The sequence below is a fragment of the Macaca fascicularis genome, chromosome 11 (genome assembly GCF_037993035.2).
Source record: "Macaca fascicularis isolate 582-1 chromosome 11, T2T-MFA8v1.1".
In the NCBI taxonomy this organism is placed as follows: domain Eukaryota; kingdom Metazoa; phylum Chordata; class Mammalia; order Primates; family Cercopithecidae; genus Macaca; species Macaca fascicularis.
This window is the reverse complement of record NC_088385.1, coordinates 118,871,205-118,893,313: the sequence shown is the minus strand read 5'-3', so window position 1 is coordinate 118,893,313 and position 22,109 is coordinate 118,871,205. Positions and strand designations below refer to the sequence as shown.

General features: G+C 41.2%; 1 protein-coding gene and 1 pseudogene across 29 annotated transcripts in view; one reads left to right on the top strand and one right to left on the bottom strand.

Annotated features, from left to right (window-relative positions):
• TMEM116 (transmembrane protein 116) overlaps window positions 1–22,109 on the top strand; it is a 109,189-nt gene that overhangs the window by 22,252 nt on the left and 64,828 nt on the right. For 14 of the 29 annotated variants that reach the window (XR_012420691.1, XR_012420692.1, XR_012420690.1 and 11 more), the window contains 4 exons: window positions 5,027–5,158; window positions 15,313–15,417; window positions 20,985–21,034; window positions 21,947–22,030. Coding sequence is in view for 26 of the 29 variants with exons in the window: in XM_045365986.3 (XP_045221921.2) it covers window positions 5,027–5,158; window positions 15,313–15,417; window positions 20,985–21,034; window positions 21,947–22,030 (371 nt within the window). In the remaining 3 variants the exon portion in view is untranslated. Of the gene's footprint in view, window positions 1–5,026; window positions 5,159–8,692; window positions 8,822–12,517; window positions 12,623–15,312; window positions 15,418–20,984; window positions 21,035–21,946; window positions 22,031–22,109 lie in introns of those variants that run through there. The other 15 variants (XM_074007911.1, XM_074007910.1, XM_074007913.1 and 12 more) reach the window with 4 other exon arrangements.
• LOC102118209 (solute carrier family 25 member 3 pseudogene) lies at window positions 2,819–3,553 on the bottom strand (annotated as a pseudogene).

The window sequence follows — 22,109 nt, the reverse complement described above, 5'->3', positions numbered from 1 at the left end:
GTATTGTTTTGTGAGTTGCTTTTATCCCTCAATATTATTTGTGAGATGTATCCACGTTGTATAGAGCACGAGGTCATTTCATTTTCATTGATGTTTGGTATTCTGTAGTATGAATATACTAGAATTTATTTACCTGCTTATGCTGCTATAAGCATTCTTGTACATGTTTTCTTGTACATAAGCATTCTTGTATAAGCATTCTTGTACATTATGCTGCTATAAGCATTCTTGTACATGTTTTCTGGTGCACAGATGAACAAGTTTATCTAGTGTATTTGCCCAATATCAGAATTGTCATAGGATTTCCACTGCCCCTAAATTAATGCCAAACTCTTTTCCAGCTGGTTGTGCCAGCAGTGTATAAAGGGTCCTGTTGCTTTTTGTTCCCATTAATACTCGCTGTTATCAGACTTAAAATTTTTGCCATGGGTGTATAATTATTTTCTTATTGTAGTTTTAATTTTTCATTTCCTTTATTACTAATAAGGTAGGGCATATTTTCATATGTTTATGGCCATTTGGACTCCCAGGAAAGGGAAAGGGGGAAAGAGGAAAAGGAAAGGAAAGGGACCCTATGTATAGGGAGATGTTAAAACATATCAAAAGTCTTTGGCAGGGCAAAGGAGGGCAAAACGAGGTGAGGTTTGCTTGCACTTCTTTCTAGGTCTATGTTAGTCTTTTTACTAACATAGGAGACCCCCTGAAACTATTGCTACGGAATAAAATGACATAGAATGTAAAAAAAAGATTTATTGTTTTTGCCCTTTCACATTTTGGTCTTTAAACCACTTGGAATGGATTTTTTTTTTTTTTTTTTTTTTTTTTTTTGAGACAGGGTCTTGTTCTGTTGCCCTGGCTGAAGTGCAGTGATGCATTAATGGCTCACTGCAACCTCGACCTTCTGGTCTCAAGTGATCCTCCTGCCTCAGACTCCCAAGTAGCTGGGACCACAAGTGTATGTCACCGTGACCAGCTAATTTTTTTGTGTTTTATATTATTTGTAGAGATGGAATCCACCATGTTGCCCAGTCTGGTCTTGAACTCCTGGGCTCAAGCAGGTCTCCTGCCTTGGCCTCCCAAAGTGTTAGGATTGTAGTCATAATCCACTGAGCCTGGCCTAGAACTGATTAGATGGAGTCTCACTCTGTCGCTCAGGCTGGAGTGCAGTGGCGCGATCTCGGCTCACTGCAGCCTCCGCCTCCTGGGTTCAAATGATTCTCCTGCCTCAGCCTCCTGAGTGTGGGATTACAGACGCCCACCACCATGCCCAGCTAATTTTTGTATTTTTAGTAGAGATGGGGTTTCGCCATGTTGGCCAGGCTGGTTTTGAACTGCTGACCTCAGGTGATCTGCCCACCTCCCAAAGTACAGGGATTACAGACATGAGCCACCGTGCCCGTCCTAGAACTGATTTTTTGAGTGTAGTGTGATACAAAGTAGGGGCCTAATTTCATTTTTTTTTCCCTGTATGGATACCCAATTGTTCTAGCTTCATATTTTGAAAAGACTGTCCCTTTTCCACTGATTGAAAAAGTCACTTGTATCATACATCAGAGAGAGATATATATATTGCTGGGCTTAATTTGGGATATTTTCATTCTATTCACCTATTTGTCCATCCCTGTACTAGTACCACAGTATCTTCTCTCTAGGTCTATGTTAGTCTTTGTAGGGAGACCCCCTGAAACTATTGCTACGGAATAAAAGATTAAATGCTCCTGATTATTGTAAGTACAAAATTGCATGCAGGACTGTGTAAAGACAATGTCAGGTTGGATTGCCAAAATGAGCCAACAGCACGTGATGTGCTTCCCCCTGCAGAGAGCCTATAAACGGATGTGCAGTCAGGGAGGTTTCACATCACCAAGATTCCTATCCCAGAAAAGCAGATGTTCATAGCTCTGGGAATGGAATGAGACCCTTGTGGAGAGCCTATAAATGGACACATGAGGGGCACCTGTTTCATATGGAGAAGATAGGGTTATAAATGCCTTTATCTTGCCACAGCTCTTCTAGGTCTCTTTAGGGTTAAGGCATACTCCTTTCTGAGAATTTGTGGTCTAACTGGTTGTTTCACGTCCTGTTTCTATTGATTGTTTGCAACCAGCTTTTGCTGCAGTTATTATTGCTGATTAGTATCTTACTAAACATAGGTTATGGATAGACTGTGTTTCTGTTTCAAGGCTCTGTTAGAAATTGCTGACGCACACACTATATTTAAATTCTTATCTCTGTATACTGCACCTCTGCATACCGATGTTATGTTAAAGAATTATTTCATCTCCATGTGATCATCTCACCTCATAAACGACCCTAAATCCCTCACTAACCTGCCCCCGCCCTCACTAAACTTAATAATAAATGCTGATATATCCAGTGCATTGGCGGCATCGTAGGACCAGAAGGTGGTGACCCCCCTGGACCCAGCTTTCACTATTTCGTGTCTGTCTTTTATTTCTCAACCTGCCGATCCGTCTGGGAACAAAGAAAGAGCCCCGTTGCATTGCAGGCTGCTGGCCAGATCCCGCAATAAGTCTTAAGATGAGGTGGGGCAAGTTCTCCTTTTTTTTTTTAAGAGTGTCTTGGTTATCTTAATATTTTGTATTTTTTTTCCCTGAAGAATTGGGTTTATTTCAATGGTAAATTTGAAATTCTTGACTTAAGCAAGAGTACTATAGTAATAATATCAGGAATAGACAATTTCCTACACTGTCAAATATATGAAAGTTCCTTTTGTACTTTCTTCAACACTGATCAACAGGCAGATTCAGCCCACATTTGCTTTGATCTATCTGCTGAGTTAACCCAAGCCTCTTCTTCAGAGATTCTGGCATCTAGAATCATAGATAAACTACTGTAGTGCAGTCAGAGTACCAGTCATAATGATACAGGCAAACAGTCCCTTCCATACACCTTTAAATCCAAGTCTCTGGAGAACTTGAGAAGCACTGCTACCTTTTTCTTTATTTAACACAAATACCACAGAATCATCAGGGTGAGAAACAATTGCACAAAACACTCCAGGTATGTAACCTGCTACAAATGTTACAACCAGCTCCTCTGCCTTTGAACATTCACTACAGGGCTTCTGAACCACAAACTTGTACAATGCTTCAACAGTACCTTAAAAGCAGGCAAACTTATCATGGCATATGCTATCTGTCTCATCCAGAGAGGAGCAACCCCTCTGTAGAATGTTTTTAGGCCTTCTTCCTTATACATCTTGGGAGCTGCATCCCTCAAAGTCTTGGTCTAACCTGATTGGGTTTGAATTTGAACCTTACCAGCTTCCATAGGGCAGTTACAGCAAATAATTCAGCACTGGCAGAGGCAGCCAAGTATAGTGATGTGCACCAGAGATAACATGCTCTGGGAGTATGTTGCTATACAAGACTTTAAAGACTTCATAAAAGCCAAACTTGCAGAGCCCCTGCATGGAGTGACCAATGAAAGTTAGAGCCCGTCCTTTAGCCAAACAATGAACACCATCCTCCTTAAGTGTAACTGAGAATCCATTAAATATTCCCTTGTACTTTTGGGGATCCACCTGCATACAGCATTTCACTAAACCTAGGGGAATGACCACAGTGTGTGTCAGACCACAACCTAAGACCCCACGAGAACCACACAGTGCATAATACTTCCTGGAGTCAAATTCACAACTGTACTTTTATAAGGCAGCAGCTGCCAGGTTAAGAGAGCAGTGAGGGGGGCCTGTGGGTCCTGTGGGGCTGCTGTGGAGGTCTGTGAGGCCATTGTCCACAAGCTGCAGGTGTGGTGCATTAAAGGGGTTTGCCCATGCCAGGTGTGCCATGGATGAGAGCTTCTCCCTAAGATGGCAAACACCCAACCGTTACTCCCTTGGATTGCGGCTCACAGGGTGATATTTTGTATTTCTACATCAGATTTAGGGTCAGCTTGTCAAGTTCCACAGGAAAGTAGGTTGAGCTTTCATTGAGATTGCATTTAATCTATAGAACGATTTAGGCAGAATTGAAATTTTTATAGTATTGCATCTTACAATCTATAAGCATATGACATATTTCTTCACTTTAGACCTCCTTTAGGAGTCCCTCAATAAATGTTTTATAATTTTCTCCATAGAAGGACCAAAACTATTTTTAGATAAGTGGGAATGGGGATGCCAAAAGGAGGATAAGAAGACAGATTTCACTAGTGTGGTCAGAAATTGAAAGGCAACATGTACAGTTCATTCTGACATTTTTCACTATTACTGACTTTTTACCCTGACTTTTTATTACTGTAAACATGTTTTCATTTTCTTTAAGTCTTCAGCCACATCCCTAAACACTTAGCAGATTACCTCATTTTTTATATTTAGAAGATGTTGCCACTGGGCACAGTGGCTCACACCTGTAATCCCAGCACTTTGGGAGACCGAGGCGGGTGGATCATGAGGTCAGGAGATCGAGACCATCCTGGCTAACATGATGGAGCCCCGTCTCTACTAAAAATACAAAAAATTAGCCGGGCGCGGTGGCAGGCACCTATAATCCCAGCTACTTGGGAGGCTGAGGCAGGAGAATGGTGTGAACCTGGGAGGCGGAGCTTGCAGTGAGCTGAGATTGTGCCACTGCACTCTAGCCTGGGTGACAGAGCAAAACTCTGTCTCAAAAAAAAAAAAAAAAAGTAGAAGATGTTGCCTGTGCCACTAAAGCACTCTCAATTGTCTCCTTGTGGTACATGTCCACTGCAAAATTTCTCATCTTTCCACTCTTTTTTTAACCCTATACCTAAGAAAGGAGTGTCCCTGTGAGTAAGAAGTTTCAGTACTAATCTATCCATGAGTACTCTGATTCCAGAACAGTTGGGATAACTGTAGTTATGTTATAGATTTCTTCCTATCTGTAGTCTTCATTTGCATTCCCCACAATCAGCCAATGGCAGAGGCCCCAGAAAAATGATGCCAGTTTCCTACTAGAAAGATAAAATGTAAGAATTGTTACATTGTTAACATTCTCCTAGCTACATCATGTATGAAATGAGGATTTTATTACTTTGACAGATAAGACCACTTTTTTATCTGAGCTTCTGTGACCTGCTCCTGGGACTTTGCTGGCTCACAGAGACACTTCTCTATGGAGCTTCAGTAGCAAATAAGGACATCATCTGCTATAACCTACAAGCAGTTGGACAGGTAAGTGCTACAAGACTGTCACTGCACCTTGCAAGAAAGGCACACTCAGATCTAAATAGAAACAAAGATGATTCACCTTGGGAAGTGGAGACCCATTTATTTATTGTTACATTTTGAAACAATAGCTTCTATCTTTTTTCATACAAAAACACTATTTATTTATTATAGAAAATTTTGAAAATTCAGAGAAGCAAAAAGATAAATAATATTATCTTTACTCTTTAATTTTTGTTTGTTTGTTTTGAGACGGAGTCTCGCTCTCTCTCCCAGGCTGGAGTGCAGTGACATGATCTCAGCTCACTGCAAGCTCTGCCTCCCGGGTTCACGCCATTCTCCTGCCTCAGCCTCCCAAGTAGCTGGGACTACAGGCGCCTGCCACTACGCCCGGCTAATTTTTTGTATTTTTAATAGAAACGGGGTTTCACCGTGTTTGCCAGGATGGTCTCTATTTCCTGACCTCGTGATGCGCCCGCCTCGGCCTCCCAAAGTGCTGGGATTATTTTTTTTGTTTTTTGAGACTGAGACTCGGTCTGTCACCAGGCTGGAGTACAATGGCACAATCTCGGCTCACTGCAAGCTCCGCCTCCTAGGTTCAAGTGATTCTCCTGCCTCAGCCTCCCGAGTAGCTGAGACTACAGGCGTGCACCACCAGGCCCAGCTAATTTTTGTACTTTCAGTAGAGACTGGGTTTCACCATGTTGGCCAGGATGGTCTTGATCTCTTGACCTCATGATCTGCCAGCCTCAGCCTCCCAAAGTGCTGGGATTACAGGTGTGAGCCTCCGTCCCCAGCCAATGAATACTTTTTTATAACCGGTTTTTATTACTCAACGTATTGTGACCATATTTCCAGGTAATGAAATACTTTTCTATAACATCATTTGAAATGATTGGATGGTTTTGTGTTACAAGAATAAAATGAACATTGGATTTTGAAAATACTACAGATAATCATATATGGATTGTATATCTTTCATGAATTTTACCAATGCATTAATTCACATAGTGCCATCAGTATATAATACTGCTTCTATATTTCTGAGACGTGGTGTGAAAAAAGTAAAGGTTAAAATGCAGCCTATGCTCACTGCTAGATATTTCCTTTGGAATTTGTTACTAGAGGGATAATTTCTTTCAATTTAGTAAGAAATTAATGATATATAATTGGTGGTATAAAATCTGTGCACTAATATATTACCAATCTCATATGAGTTTAAAAAGTTTTAGAGTCATACTTTGCTCAGTCCCGCTAATAACCTCAGGAGTTAAATAGAATTAAGACTGTATTGTTTACTGAGATAATTATAGTCTTTGATCAGAAAAGTCTGTATTAGAATCCTGGACCTGATTAACTTTGTAATGTTTGGCCAGTACCTAATCTTTCTGAACTTCAGTCTCCTAATCTGTAAAATGTTGATTAATAATATTTACTTTGTGCTTGGTACGGATGTGGTTAATGTTACTTTCTTTTTTTTTTTTTTTTGAGATGGAGTCTCGCTCTGTCATCTAGGCTGGAGTGCAGTGGCACCATCTCGGCTCATTGCAAGCTCCACCTCCCAGGTTCACACCGTTCTCCTGCCTCAGCCTCCCAAGTAGCTGGGACTACAGGTGCCTGCCACCATGCCCAGCTAATTTTTTGTATTTTTAGTAGAGATGGGGTTTCACCATGTTAACCGGAATGTTCTCAATCTCCTGACCTCGTGATCTACCCGTCTTGGCCCCCCAAAGTGCTGGGATTATAGGCATGAGCCACTGCACCCGGCCTGTTACTTTGTTTTTTTTTACAACTTTATTGAGCTATATCTATAGTAAACTATATGTATTTATAGTGTATAATTTAATCAGCTTTTACATATCTATTCCCCTGTGAAATCATCACCACAATCAAGATAACAAACATTCCTGTTTCCATCACCCTCCAAATCATTTCAGATATGTTTTCCTTTACCTTGTTCAGCTATGTAGTATAATAGCTGCTTTTAAAAATATTTGTTGGATATTTCCAATGTCTGGTTCATTTCTAGGTTGGTATCTGTTGATTATCTTTTCCCATGAGAATGGGTCACGTTTTCCTATTCTTTGTATGTCAGGTAATTTAGGATTGCATCTTAGATGTCATGAATACTATGTTGCATACAATCTGGGTCCTTTTGTAACTCTCTAGAGATTGTTAATACTTTTATTTTAGCAGGCAACCTGATTAGGTTTAGAATGTAAATTTGGTCTCATCATCTGTGGACAATGGTTCAAATCTCAGTTTAGTTCTATAAGCCTTGGCTGTGTTGGTTTGAGACTGTCATGCACATGCATAGTAGACAGGTTAGGCTGAGACTTGTTTGGATTAATACACAGAATTAAAGCATCCCTTTTCCTGACTGCCTTTCTTCTAGGATTCCCTCCATACTTTCCTGCCCAAAGGGGGCCCTTTTCTGATCTCTGTTTCCTTAAGATAGATTTCTATTAGAGTTGGAGGTGCCTTCATTGAGCACTATCATGACTGAGGTACATGCTTGAGCAAAACTAAGAGAAAAGAGAGGAAAAAGTTTGGGAAACTCACTTCTTCTGTTCGGTTTACTTCTCCAAGTTTGACTCCTTTCCACAATCTACCTGTTTTTGTTTACTTTTCAGTGTCTTCAAGTGGTTGTTTTTTATATTTTTCCTAGGATTCTTACTTGTAATCAGGGATGAGCTGGAGAGGGCTTACACACACTAGTTTGTTTGTTTGTTTTGGTTTTGGTTTTGTTTTTGAGACAGAGTCTCACACTATTGCCTGGGCTGAAGTGCAATGGCATAATCTCGGCTCACTGCAACCTCTGCCTCCCAGGTTCAAGCGATTCTCCTGCCTCAGCCTCCCGAGCAGCTGGGACTACAGGCGTATGCCACCATGCCCGGCTAATTTTTTTTTTTGTATTTTACTAGAGATGGGGTTTCACCGTGTTAGCCAGGATGGTCTCAATCTGGAATCACATAATGTTTGTCCTTTTGTATCTGACTTATTTCATTTAGCATGTCTTTAAGGTTTATCTTGTTGTAGCATGTGTCAGAATTTCCTCTGTTTTTAAGGCTGAGTAATATTCCATTGTATGGATAGACCACATTTGGTTTATCTGTTTATCTGTCAATGGACACTTGGGTTACTTCCACCTTTTAGATGTTGTGAATAATGCTGCTATGAATATTGATGTACAAATACATTTGAGCCCCTACTTTCAGTTCTTTTGTACATATACTCAGGAGTAGAATTACTGGATCAGAAGGAAATTCTGTGTTTGATTTTTTGAGGAAACACCATATTTTCCATAACAGCAGTGCACAGTGCCCTGGTTTCCACATTCGTGCCAACATTTGTTGCTGTTTTTTTTGTTTTTTAAGTAATAGCCATCCTAATGGGTACAAAGTGGTATCTCATTGTGGTTTTGATTTGCATTTCTCTAATCATTAGTAATGTTGGATAACTTTTCATGTGCTTATTGGCCATTTATATATCTTCTGAAGAAATGTCTCTTCAAGTCCTTTCCCTTTTTTTTTTTTTTTTAGGGGGCACAAAGTCTCGCTTTCTTACCCAGGCTGGAGTGCAGTGGCGCTATCTTGGCTCACTGCAACCTCCGCCTCCTGGGTTCTAGTGATTCTCCTGCCTCAGACTCCTGAGTAGCTGGGATTACAGGTATGCGCCACCACACCTGGCTAATCTTTGTAGTTTTCGTAGAGATGAGGTTTCACCATGTTGGCCAGGCTGGTCTTCAACTCCTGACTTCAAGCAATCTGCCTGCCTTGGCCTCTCAAAGTGCTGGGATTACAGGTGTGAGCCACCATGCCCAGCCCCTTCCCCATTTTTTAATCAGATTGTTTGCTTTTTTGTTACTGAGCTGTAAGAATTCTTTATAAAGTATTTATATTAATCCCCTGCCAGACATACAATGTGCAAATATTGTCTCCCATTCTGTAGGCTGCCTTTTTATTCTGTTGTGTCCTCTGATGCATGTAAGTTTTATAAATTTTGTTACAGTTCATTTTCTCTTTTGTTGCTTATGTTTTTGGTGTCCTACCCAAGAAATCATTTTCAAATCTAACGTTATGAAGCTTTTACACTATATTTTCTTTTAAGAGTTTTATAGTTTTAGTCTTACGTTTAAGTCTGTGATCTATTTGTAGATTTTCGTATGTGGTGTAAAGTAAGGGTCCAACTTCATTCTCGTGCATGTGGATGTTCAGTTTTCCTGGTACCATTTATTTATTTATTTGAGACAGAATCTTGGTCTGTTACCCAGACTGGAGTGCAGTGACATGATCATGGCTCACTGTAGCCTCGACCTTCTGGGCTCAATTGATCTTCCCACCTCAGCCTCCCAAGTAGCTGGGACTACAGGTGCATGCCACCACACCTGGATAATTTTTGTATTTTTGGTAGAGATGGGGCCTCCTATGTTGTTCACACTAGTCTTGAACTCCTGGGCTCAAGCAGTCTTCCTGCCTCAGCCTTCCATAGCATTGGGATTACAGGCGTGAGCCACCATGCCTGGCCCCATTTGTTGAAAAGAGTGTCCTTTCCCCATTGAATGATCATGGCACCCTTGTCAAAATCATTTGATTATATATGTAGGATTTATTTCTGGGCTTTATTTTTATTTTTTTATTTTTTTATTTTTTTTTGAGACGGAGTCTCGCTCTGTCACCCAGACTGGAGTGCAGTGGCGCGATCTCGGCTCACTGCAAGCTCCGCCTCCCGGGTTCACGCCATTCTCCTGCCTCAGCCTCCGGAGTAGCTGGGACTACAGGCGCCCGCCACCACGCCCGGCTAATTTCTTTTTGTATTTTTAGTAGAGACGGGGTTTCACCGTGTTAGCCAGGATGGTCTCGATCTCCTGACCTCGTGATCCGCCCGCCTCGGCCTCCCAAAGTGCTGGGATTACAGGCTTGAAATTCTGATCCATTCGTTCTGTATGAAACCAGAAAGTGTGAGTCTTCCAACTTTTTACTTTTTGAGACAGGGTCTTGCTCTGTCGCCCAGGCTGGAGTGCAGTGGCATGATCTTGGCTCACTGCAGCCTCGACCTTCTGGGCTGAAGGGATCCTCCTGTCTCAGCCTCCTGAGTAGCTAGGACCACAGGTGCACATCACCACACCTGGCTAATTTTTAATTTTTTTTTTTTTTCCTGTAGAGATAGGATCTTGCCATGTTGCTCAGGCTGGTCTCAAACCTCTGGGCTCAAGTGATCCTCCTACCTCAAACTCCCAAAGTGCTGGGAATACAGGCGTGAGCCATCATGCCCGGCCTCTCTTTTTCAAGATTGTTTTAGCTATTTAGGGTCCCTTGAGATTCCATATGAATTTTAGTATGGTATATTTTATTTCTGCAAAAAAAAAGTTATTGTGATTTTGATAGAGATTGCATTGAATCTGTAGGTCACTTAGGGTAGTATTGAACATCTTAACAACAGTAAGTGTTTCAGCCAGGTGTGATGGCTCATGCCTACAATCCCAACGCTTTGGGAAGCTGAGGCAGGCAGATTGCTTGAGCCCAGGAGTTTGAGAACAGCCTGGGAAACATGGCGAGGCCCTGTCTCTACAAAAAATACAAAAATTAGCTGGGTGTGGTGGTGTGCACCTGTAATTCCAGCTACTCTGGAGGCTGGGATGGGAGAATTGCTTGAGCCCAAGAGGTTGAGGCTGCAGTGAGCTATGATTCCGCCACGACACTCCAGCCTGAGTGACAGAGTGAGACCTTGTCTCAAAAAAACAAAAAACAAAAAACTAAATAGTAACTCTTCCAGTCCATAAACATGGGTATCTCTCTATTTATTGGTGTCTTCTCTAATTTCTTTTAGCGATGTTTCATACTTTTTAGTGTACAAGTCTTTTGCCTCTTTGGTTAAGTTATTCCTAAGTATTTTATTGTTTTTAATGATATTGTAAATGGAACTATTTTCATAATTTCTTTTTTGGACTGTTCATGTTGATACGTAGAAGTGCATCTGATTTTTGCATGTTGTTTTGTATCTGGCTACTTGACTGAATTCTATTATTTGTTTGAACAGTTGCGTGTGTGTGTGTGTGTGTGTGCGCACGTGTGTAATCTTTAGAGTTTTCTACATATAAGATCGTGTTATCTGCAAACAAATATGATTTTATATCTTCCTTTTCAATTTCATTATCTTGTGTTTCTTCTTGTTTAATTGCTCTAGCTAGGACTTCCAAAACTACATTGAATAGAAGTGGTAAAAGCAGGCATCCTCACCTTGTTCTGAACTTAGAAGAAAAGCTTTGTCTTTCATCATTGAGTATGATGTTTTCTCTGGGCTTTTCATATATGGCCTTTATTGTTTTTTTATTTTGTTTTTGCTTTTTTGTTTATGAAATGATTTAATATTGTAAATGTGTAATAAAATGGGAATTGTTATATACCTCTGGTAGAGGAAGACTATAAATTGGTAACATTTAAAACAATTTTTTAAAATTTTGTGGGTACATAGTAGGTATATATATTTATGGGGGTACATGAAATATTTTGATACAGGCATGCAGTGTAAAATAATTACATGATGGAGAATGGGGTTATCCATCCCTTCAAGCATTTTTCCTTTCTGTTATAAGCAATACAATTATACTGTTTTAATTCTTTTAAAATGTACAATTAAGTTATTGTTGACTATAGTCACCTTGTTATGCTATCAAATAGTGGGTCTTATTTATTCTAACTATATATATTTTTGTACTCATTATTATATATGTATTTTGTACCCATTACTATATATATTTTTTGTACGCATTAACCATTTCCACCTCCTTCCTACCTTCCCACTACCCTTCCCAGCTTCTGGTACCATCCTTCTACTCTTTATGTCCATGAGTTCAATTGTTTTGATTTTTAGATTCCACAAATAACTGCAAATATACAATGGTTGCCTTTCTGTGCCTGGCTTGTTTCACTTAATATAATGATCTCCAGTTCCATCTATGTAGTTGCAAATGACAGATCTCATTTTTTTTATTGCTGAATAGTACTCCAGTGTGTATATGTACTAGCCTTTATTTTGTTGAGATAGTTTTCTTCTGTTCCTAGTTTGGGATTTTTTTTGGTGGCTTTTTTTTTTTTTTTTTTTAAATCATGAAAGGGTATTGAATTTTGTCAGATGCTTTTCTGCATTAATTGAAATAGTCATATAGTTTTTTCCTTACTTCTATTAATGTGATATATTAATTGATTTTTGTGTGTTGAACCATCCTTGCATTCCAGGAATAGCTCCTATTTCGTCATGGTATATAATCCTTTTAATGTGCTGTTGAATTTTGTTTGCTACTATTTTGTTGAGGATTTTTACAACAGTTTTCATCAGGGATATTGGTCTGTTCTTTTCTTGTAGTGTCATTGTCTGGCTTTGCTATCAGGGTTTTGCTGGCTTCATAGAATGAGTTGGGAAGCATTGCATCCTGTTCAACTTTTTGGAATCACTTGACAGGTTTTGGTGGTAATTATTCTCTAAGTGTTTGATATAATTTACCAGTAAAGCCATTTGGTTCTAGGCTTTGTGTTTGGGGAAATTTTTTGATTACTGATTAAATCTCCTTACTAGTTATAGGTCTGTTCCAATTTCCTATTTCTAAACTATTATTATTATTACTATCATTATTGTTTGAGACAGGGTCTTGCCCTGTCTCCCAGGCTGGAATGCAGTGGTTCAATCACAGCTCATTGCAGCTTCGACCTCCTGGGCTCAAGCAATCCTCCCACCTCAGACCCCTGAGTAGCTGGGACCACAGGTGCATGCCACCATGCCCAGCTAATTTTGTGATTTTTATTTTTTTGAGACAGAGTCTTGCTCCATTGCCCAGGCTGGAGTGCAGTGGCGTGATCTCAGCTCACTGCAACCTCCGCCTCCCAGACTCAAGCAAATCTCCTGCCTCAGCCTCCCAAGTGGCTGGGATTACAGGCACACACCACCATGCCTAGCTAATTTTTGTATTTCTAGTAGAGATGGGGTTTCACCATATTGGTCAGGCTGGTCTCAGACTCCTGACCTCAGGTGATCTGCCTGCCTCGGCCTCTCAAAGTGCTGGGATTACAGGCGTGCACCACCACACCCCGCTAATTAGAAGGCTTGCTTTTAAGCATTGTGAGGGCAGCCTTTTATGTATGGCTAATTTGATCCCATTACAGAAGCAATGTTCTTCTTATGATTATGCCCTGTGTATTTTTCCACTCTGGTTGATGAGAAAGCAAACAAACTATTCTTGGCCCTGTGTGAGCTTTAGGGATTGTCCCATCTACTCCTTTCTGATGGTTCTTTCTCTGGTTTTCATGGTTTTCTCTCCCATATACATTGATTAATACTTAACCAAAGACTTGGGGTGACCTCTGCAGCTCTCCTGAGAATCATGTCACTATATAGCTTCCCCTGCTCTGATACTGTACTTGACAAATTTTAGCTGCCTTGGCCTCCCAAACTCTGAATTTTGTCTTCTGAACTCACCAAGACAGTGGTCTGTTTGGATTCCCGCTCCTGTACTCACTCTTTTTCTTTTCTTTCTTTTTTCTTTTCTTTTTTTTTTTTTTTGAGATGGAGTCTCGCTCTGTCGCCAGGCTGGAGTGCAGTGGTGCAATATCAGCTCACTGCAACATCTGCCTCCTGGGTTCAAGTGATTCTCCTGCCTCAGTCTCCCAAGTAGCTGAGACTACAGGCATGCACCACCACGCCCAGCTAATTTTTGTATTTATAGTAGAGATGGGGTTTCACCATGTTGGCCAGGATGGTCTCGATCTCGACCTCGTGATCCGCCCACCTTGGCCTCACAAAGTGCTGAGATTACAGGGTGAGCTACCATGCCCAGCCCTCTTGTTCTCTTACCAGCTGGTGAGCTGGGGCACTTGATGGACTCACCTTGCTTTTCTTTTTTCAGGGATTGCTATTCTCTTCTGCTTGTTGCCTACTGTTTGAAAACTGGATGTTTTCATATATTTTATTCAATTTTTAGTTGTTTAAGGCTGGAGGGTAAATTCTATTCCTGTTATCTCATCAAAGCTGGAAGTAGAAATTCCTTCCCTTAGATTTTATCCTACTAGTTCTTTGATATCATCTCAGTTCTTAGGTTCTTTTAAGGATTTTAAAAAATATATCTTATTCATCATGTTTAGTACTTTTGAATGGAAAGTTGATTCAAATAGCTTAGCCTGTCATTACTAGAAGTAGAAATCCTTATTGCCTTTCCAATTAAAAAATAAAATAGAAAGGCTGGGCGCGGTGGCTCAAGCCTGTAATCCCAGCACTTTGGGAGGCCGAGACGGGTGGATCACGAGGTCAGGAGACCAAGACCATCCTGGCTAACACGGTGAAACCCCATCTCTACTAAAAAATACAAAAAACTAGCCGGGCGAGGTGGCGGGCGCCTGTAGTCCCAGCTACTCAGGAGGCTGAGGCAGGAGAATGGCGTAAACCCGGGAGGCGGAGCTTGCAATGAGCCGAGATGCGGCCACTGCACTCCATCCTGGGCGACAGAGCGAGACTCCGTCTCAAAAAAAAAAAAAAAAAAAAAAAAACCAAAAAATAAAATAGAAAAAGATTATATGATATCTTCATAAAAGTGGGACTGTTGGGCAGGTAGAGGTGGGATAATGCTGTGGTTCTTCTGAACAGTCCAAAGGATAAAATAAGAAAGCAGGGCATGTTTTAGGTAGGCCTGTTAGAATTTCAGACTTGGGACCAGGTGCGATGGCTCACACCTGTAATCCCAGCACTTAGGGAAGCCAAGGTGAGTGGATCACCTGAGGTCAGGAGTTCGAGACCAGCCTGGCCAACATGGTGAAACCCCATCTCTACCAAAAATACAATAAAATTTAGCGGGGCATACTGACACGTGCCTGTAATCTCAGCTACTCGGGAGGCTGAGGCAGGAGAACCATTTGAACCCGGGAGGCAGAGGTTACAGTGAGCCAAGATTGTGCCACTGCACTCAGCCTAGGCAACAAGAGTAAAAACTCTGTCACACACACAAAAAAAAGAATTTCAGACTTGGTATGGTTTTGCCTGATAGACACTAGATGGTACATTACTAATAGACTAGTAGGTAGGATTCCCATAATAGAAAATAATGGAATATGTTGAAAGAACTTCACAGTGTCAGAGTGAGATAGTTGTGATGGGTTGTTTTGATTTTAACCTAGATATTCTACATTTCCTCATTTCTCTACACCATCAATTACATCTGGTATTTGTACACAGAACTGAGGATGAAACACACCCAGAGTGGACAGAGCACATCTCCACTGGTAAGTTTTATTCAGAGCTGATAGTTAATAATAGTATGCTAAGCCAGGTGTGGTGACTCCTACCTGTAATCCCAGCAGTTAGGGAGGCTGAGGGGGGCAGATTGCTTATGCCCAGGAATTCGAGGCCAATCTGGGCAAAGTGGTGAAAGCCCATCTCTACAAAAGATACCAAAAAAATTAGCCAGGCATTGTAGCGCATGCCTGGAGTCCTAGCAACTTGGGGGGCTGCAGCAGGAGGATCACTTGAGCCACTGTACCCCAGCCTGGGTGACAGAGACAGACCCTGTCTCAAAAAAAAAAATAATAATAGTATGTAAAAACAATCCCCGTATATCCCTGATAAACAGTGTAAGCATGTAGCCCTAGCTAGGTGCATTTATGGAGGTTAATCGAAGGAAAAACGTGTTCCCACAGTTTTCATTCTTTTGACATCACTTCCTCCTCTCCCTTTCTCTCTCTCTCTCTCTCTCTCTCTCTCTCTCTCTCACACACACACACATACACACACAGGTTTGATTATAGGAATATTATTTACAGTGCTGGCATGCCTGCCTGGTTTGATTCAGGAAGGGAAATTCTTCTTGACTCCATGCCAACCCTGGGAGACCCAGTTCTGTTATTTATCTCCTGTTGTGACCTTAGACATACCATCTCCCTTTCTTGCACCTCCAATTTTTCATTGTAAAATGAAGTGTTGGCTGGGTGCAGTGGCTCACGCCTGTAATCCCAACACTTTAGGAGGCTGAGGCGGGCAGATCACGAGGTTAGGAGATTGAGACCATCCTGGCTAACATGGTGAAACCCAGTCTCTACTAAAAATACAAAAAATTAGCCAGACGTGGTGGCAGGTGCCTGTAGTCCCAGCTACTTGGGAGGCTGAGGCAGGAGAATGGCGTGAACCTGGGAGGCAGAGCTTGCAGTGAGCTGAGATCACGCCACACTGTACTCCAGCCTGGGCGACAGTGAGAGACTCCATCTCAAAAATAAAACAAAAAAAAAAGCAAACAAACAAACAAACAGAATGAAATGTTGGCCGGGCATGGTGGCTCACACCTGTAATCTCAGCACACTGGGAGGCAGAAGCGGGCGGGTCACCTGAGGTTGGGAGTTCAAGACCAAACTGACCTATATGGAGAAACCCCATCTCTACTAAAAATACAAAATTAACTGGGCATGGTGGCACATACCTGTAATCCCAGCTACTTGGGAGGCTGAGGCAGGAGAATTGCTTGAACCCAGGAGGCAGAGGTTGCAGTGAGCCAAGATTGTGCCATTGCACTCCAGCCTGGGCAACGAGAACAAAACTCTGTCTAAAAAAATAAATAAATAAAATAAAATAAAATGAAATGTTAGTCTGTGTGATCTTTAATGTCCCTTCCACCTCCAAGATGCTATGATTCTATGAACTCTTCATCTGATTGATTTTTTTTTTTTTTTAGACGGAGTCTTGCTCTGTCGCGCAGGCTGAAGTACAGTGGTGCGATCTCGGCTCACTGCAAGCTCTGCCTCCCAGGTTCATGCCATTCTCCTGCCTCAGCCTCCTGAGTAGCTGGGACTACAGGCACCTGCCACCACACCTGGCTCATTTTTTGTATTTTTAGTAGAGACGGGGTTTCATTGTGTTAGCCAGGATGGTCTTGATCTCCTGACCTTGTGATCCACCCACCTCGGCCTCCCAAAGTGCTGGGATTACAGGCTTGAGCCACCACACTTGGCCCTGATTAACTTCTTAAGGAGATACTCTTCTTACTTTTTTCTGTTGTTCTAGATGTTCATGTTTGAAGAAGGGCAGGGGCAGAGAGTGCTTTTAAAATTTCTTCTCTCACTCTCTCTTGCTGTAAGGAGAAAGGGCACTGAGGAAATAACTGAAAAAGTAACATGAAGAGGCCCTTAAGCAGTATCCTGAACAAGATATCATAGTTTACATAAGAGCTGTTCAAAGTTTTTCAATAATAAAAATGTTTAATTCACAGTCTAGTTCAGTAGCTACTAGCTATATGTGGATACCAAACACCTATAATGTGGCCAGTGTGATTGAGGAATTGAATTTTAAATTTTATTTAATTTTAATTAATTTTAATTTAATTAGCCACATGCAGCTATAGCTACTGTATTGTGCAACACAGGATTATACTCTGGGCCCTTTTCTTTAGTTTACCTCTGGGTATTTATTCCATACTAATAATTACTCTTCTTTTTTTGTTGTTTGTTTTTTTTGAGATAGAGTCTCGCTCTGTCGCCAGGCTGGAGTGCAGTGGCGCGATCTCGACTCACTGCAGCCTCTGACCTCCTGGTTCAAGCAATTCTCCTGTCTCAGCCCCCCAAGTAGCTGGGATTACAGGCATGTGCCACCATGCCCAGCTAATTTTTGTATTTATCGTAGAGATGGGGTTTCACCATGTTGGCCAGGATGGTCTCGATCTTCTGACCTCGTGATTTGCCCTCCTCGGCCCCCCAGAGTGCCGAGATTACAGGCATGAGCCATCGTGCCTGGCCTACTCTTCCATATTTTAAACTCACATAGTTTCTTAGCTCCCTACAAGTTAGTAAGGACCCGTGGCTATATATCCTTTAGTATTCTGTAACTGAAAGATACTATAAAGAAATAATGGCCGGGCGCGGTGGCTCACGCCTGTAATCCCAGCACTTTGGGAGGCCAAGGTGGGCGGATCATGAGGTCAGGAGATTGAGACCATCCTGGATAACACGGTGAAACCCCATCTCTACTAAAAATACAAAAAATTAGCCAGACGTGGTGGTGGGCGCCTGTGGTCCCAGCTATCAGGAGGCTGAGGCAGGAGAATGGCGTGAACCCAGGAGGCAGAGCTTGCAGTGAGCCGAGATTGTGCTACTGCACTCCAGCCTGGATGAGAGTAAGACTACTCCGTCTCAAAAAAAAAAAAAAAAGAAAGAAAGAATTATTCAATATCTTTCCCTTTAGGTAAGTGAATGTATAAAAAGTCCAACAGCCTTACAGGGATAGCATTTCAAGTTTTTATTTATTCATTCATTCACTCAAAAGCCAATAGACTGACTATAGATTGTGAGACTTATTCAGCCACAAGTCATTCCCTAAAGAAGTTGCCATGATTAGACTGGAAGCCAAGAATGGAGAAAACATGGGGCAATAATTTTCTGAGGCTTGAGCTCCTGGCAGCAGAACAAAAAATATTTGAAAGAAAAATGGGAAGGACATGAGATTAGCTCTAAAATATGGTATCCTACTGCTTTCTATGCATACAGATGCGTATACTATATTTCTCTTTATAACCCATACTCTGTCACTGGTTTCAAGAAGAAAAGCTTTAGCCTAAGATATATATATATATATATATATATATATATATTTTTTTTTTTTTTTTTTTTTGGTAGGGGACAAGAGATTGAGGCCACAGTGAGCTGTGATCATACCACTGCCCTCCAGCCTGGGTAACACCTTGTCTCAAAAAAAAATGAAAACCCAAAGAGGAAAAAGTATTTATATGTGTGTATATATATATGTGTGTGTGTGTGTGTGTGTGTGTGTGTATATATTTGGGGGCAGAGTCTCACTCTGTTGTCCAGGCTGGAGTGCAGTGGCGCGATCTTGACTCACTGCAACCTCCGCCTCCCAGGTTCAAGCGATCTCCTGCCTCAGCCTCCTAAGTAGCTGGGACTACCGGTGCATGTCACCATACCCGGCTAATTTTTGTATTTTCAGTAGAGACATGGCCAGGCTGGTCTTGAACTTCTGACCTCAGGTGATTCACCCACCTTGGCCTCCCATAGTGCTGGGACTACAGGCATAAGCCACCGTGCCCAACCACGGCCTGATATATTAACTCTACTACCTATTAGTCTGCTATTATAGCTACATACACACGCGCGCACACACACACACACACACACACACACACACACACACAAAGAGCTTTGAAGATACTTTTTCTTCTTTGGGTTTTCTTTTCTTTTTGTTTTTTTGATACAAGATTTCACTCTGTCACTCAGGCTGGAGTGCAGTGGTATGATCACAGCTCACTGCTGCCTCAGTCTCCTGGGTCCAAGTGATCCCCCCATCTCAGCCTCCCAAGTTGCTGGGACCACAGGTGTGTGCCACCATGCCTGGCTAATTTTTTCTTTTCTCTTTTTTTAATTGTAGTTTTGTAGAGATGGGAGGGTCATATTATGTTGCCTAGGCTAGTCTCAAACTCCTGGGCTCAAGTGAACCTTCTGCCTTGTCCTCCCCAAGTGCTGGGATTAGAGATGTGAGCCACCGTGTTCAGCCTGAGTTCTCTTTGAATACCCTAGCAAGACTTCTGCCATAAACTTTTTTTTTTTTTTTGAGACGGATTTTCATTCTGTTATCAGGCTGGAGTGCAGAGTGCAGTGGCGTAATCTCTGCTCACTGCAACCTCCACCTCCCAGGTTCAAACGATTCTCCTGCCTCAGCCTCCCGAGTAGCTGGGACTACAGGTGCATGCCACCACAGCCAGCTAATTTTTGTATTTTTAGTAGAGACAAGGTTTCACCATGTTGGCCCAGATGGTCTTGATCACTTGACCTCATGATCCATCTGCCTCGGCCTCCTATAGTGCTAGGATTACAGGCGTGAGCCACGGCACCCAGCCAACAATAAGCTTTTTATCAGAGATTCATTGGTACCCAGGTAAAAATAAGAGTTAAACACAGGATAACCACCTGACAGAGGAAAGAATGAAAAGTGAAGAAGGGAAGTGAGTGGGAGGGGTCACAAAAAACAATTTTACTTGTTTCCCTAAAGTCAACAGTAGCTGTCCTATTCCTGGTCCAAACTGTTTGGGGCAGATTAATTACCAATATCTGATTATTGATTAATTGCTCACTTAATGCTTATTGATCCCTAACAATGCCATTCCAAATATATTGTTTTCTGTCTAAAAACTAGAAAAAAGCTTATTTTTAATTCTATTATTTCTTTAAGATGTTCTATTCAGTCTTACATCATAAAGTCCTAGAGGGTAGGAATAATTCTTCTATAAGTTGTTTTACGGTGTCTAACACAAGTCAAGATTTTGAAAATGTTCTATCATCTAGTATCTTAACAGTCTTACATCCAAAGGGCATATTTGACCCTGCCCTATTATACTAATCCTGGCCTATTACACTTTTTACTGGTCATCTTATAAGAAGGGTTTCATTCCACTCATAAAGTCTGAAAAAGTCCACACCTCTCTGGGTCTAAGAGAAAAGAGCTGAACTGTTATTAGAAGATGGAGGATTACTATATGATTTCATATATGCCTGTCTTTTTAAGAGAATTTGTTTGAGTACCCAAATTCCATATTAGGCTACTTCCTGCAGGCTTTCTTTGTGGCTTTGTTGTTGTTGTTGTACTTTTTAGAATATAGTAATAGAGATAAAATTCTATTATATACAGTGCTAATAAGGAACTATCTATTTGATGAATTTTATAGCAAATATTGCTTGACAGAAGCAAACTGGCTTTTGGAAATCTTTTTGTTCTATTGAGTGTTAACTGATGACTTGGTATTTATAATTATATGATTGACAATGTCTTAAGACATTTCTCACATTTGTTCTTTTCACAGGTGATAGATTATACTTGTCGAGTTGGTCAAATGGCCTTTGTTTTCTCAAGGTAAGATTTTTTCTTTACTTCTTAGCAAGGTGTAGACTCTCATTATTCTGGTGTTCAGGTGGGAACAAATAGGACAATGCCCTTTATTTCTGTTGTCACTCCTAAGTCCTCACAGAGCCTAACTTAGAAACAACAAATATGTGTTCATTGGTTCCATTTTTCCACGTTGAATAGGGAAGTAGCTTGATGTTATAGATTTGGGTTTTAGCTCCAATTCTACCATCAACTCTATGTAACCTTGAAAAATTTCTTTGAGTCTTTGGATCACTTATTCCTTTTCCTGTATCATAAAGAGTTGTAATAGACGGTCTTCAGGATATCATCTATTTTATAACATTGGGTAAGACTCTTAGGATTACAGAGTCCAGAAAGGGTTTGGATCTCACCTAAAGTGGTGGCCGTATCAGAGTTGGTTTTAGACTTTGTGACTTTTGCTCCTGGATCTTTTCCTCTTACAGGAAGCTGGCTGTATTTAGTTGGATAAATAGCTGGCTATTTAAAGCTACATTTTGGAAAAGCTTCCAAGAAGGGGCTGATGAGAATGAGATTATCCCTAGTCACCACAGAAAGTAAAAGAGACTGCACACAGAACTCCTTAGTAGATTTTCCTTTCACTTTGACCCACTTGCATTTTTATCTGACCATACAGCTCCCAGAGATTCTCTGTGAAACTATGGTAGGGTTCATTAACCTAGATATAAAATTAATTCCCCACTGCATTGTACTTCCCTAGGAACTGGAAAAGAAGGAATACCTAAGGTATTTGAGGTATTTTTCTTGAAGAAATGAAATGTGTTATTTGTGGAGATTGGTGGGATGATAGAGTTGAGGGAAGAGCAGGAGAATATTCTGCAAAAGAGGAAGGGCATGAAAAAGACTGGATATTAGGGTGATACTTTTTTTCCCTCCCAGCTTGATACCTCTACTATTGATGACACCTGTATTCTGTCTGGGCAATACTAGCGAATGTTTCCAAAACTTCAGTCAGAGCCACAAGTAAGTAAGAACTAAATGTATCATTTTCATGGCAGACTACACCTATTTGTTTCTATAAATAAAGCTGGAAAAAGACTTT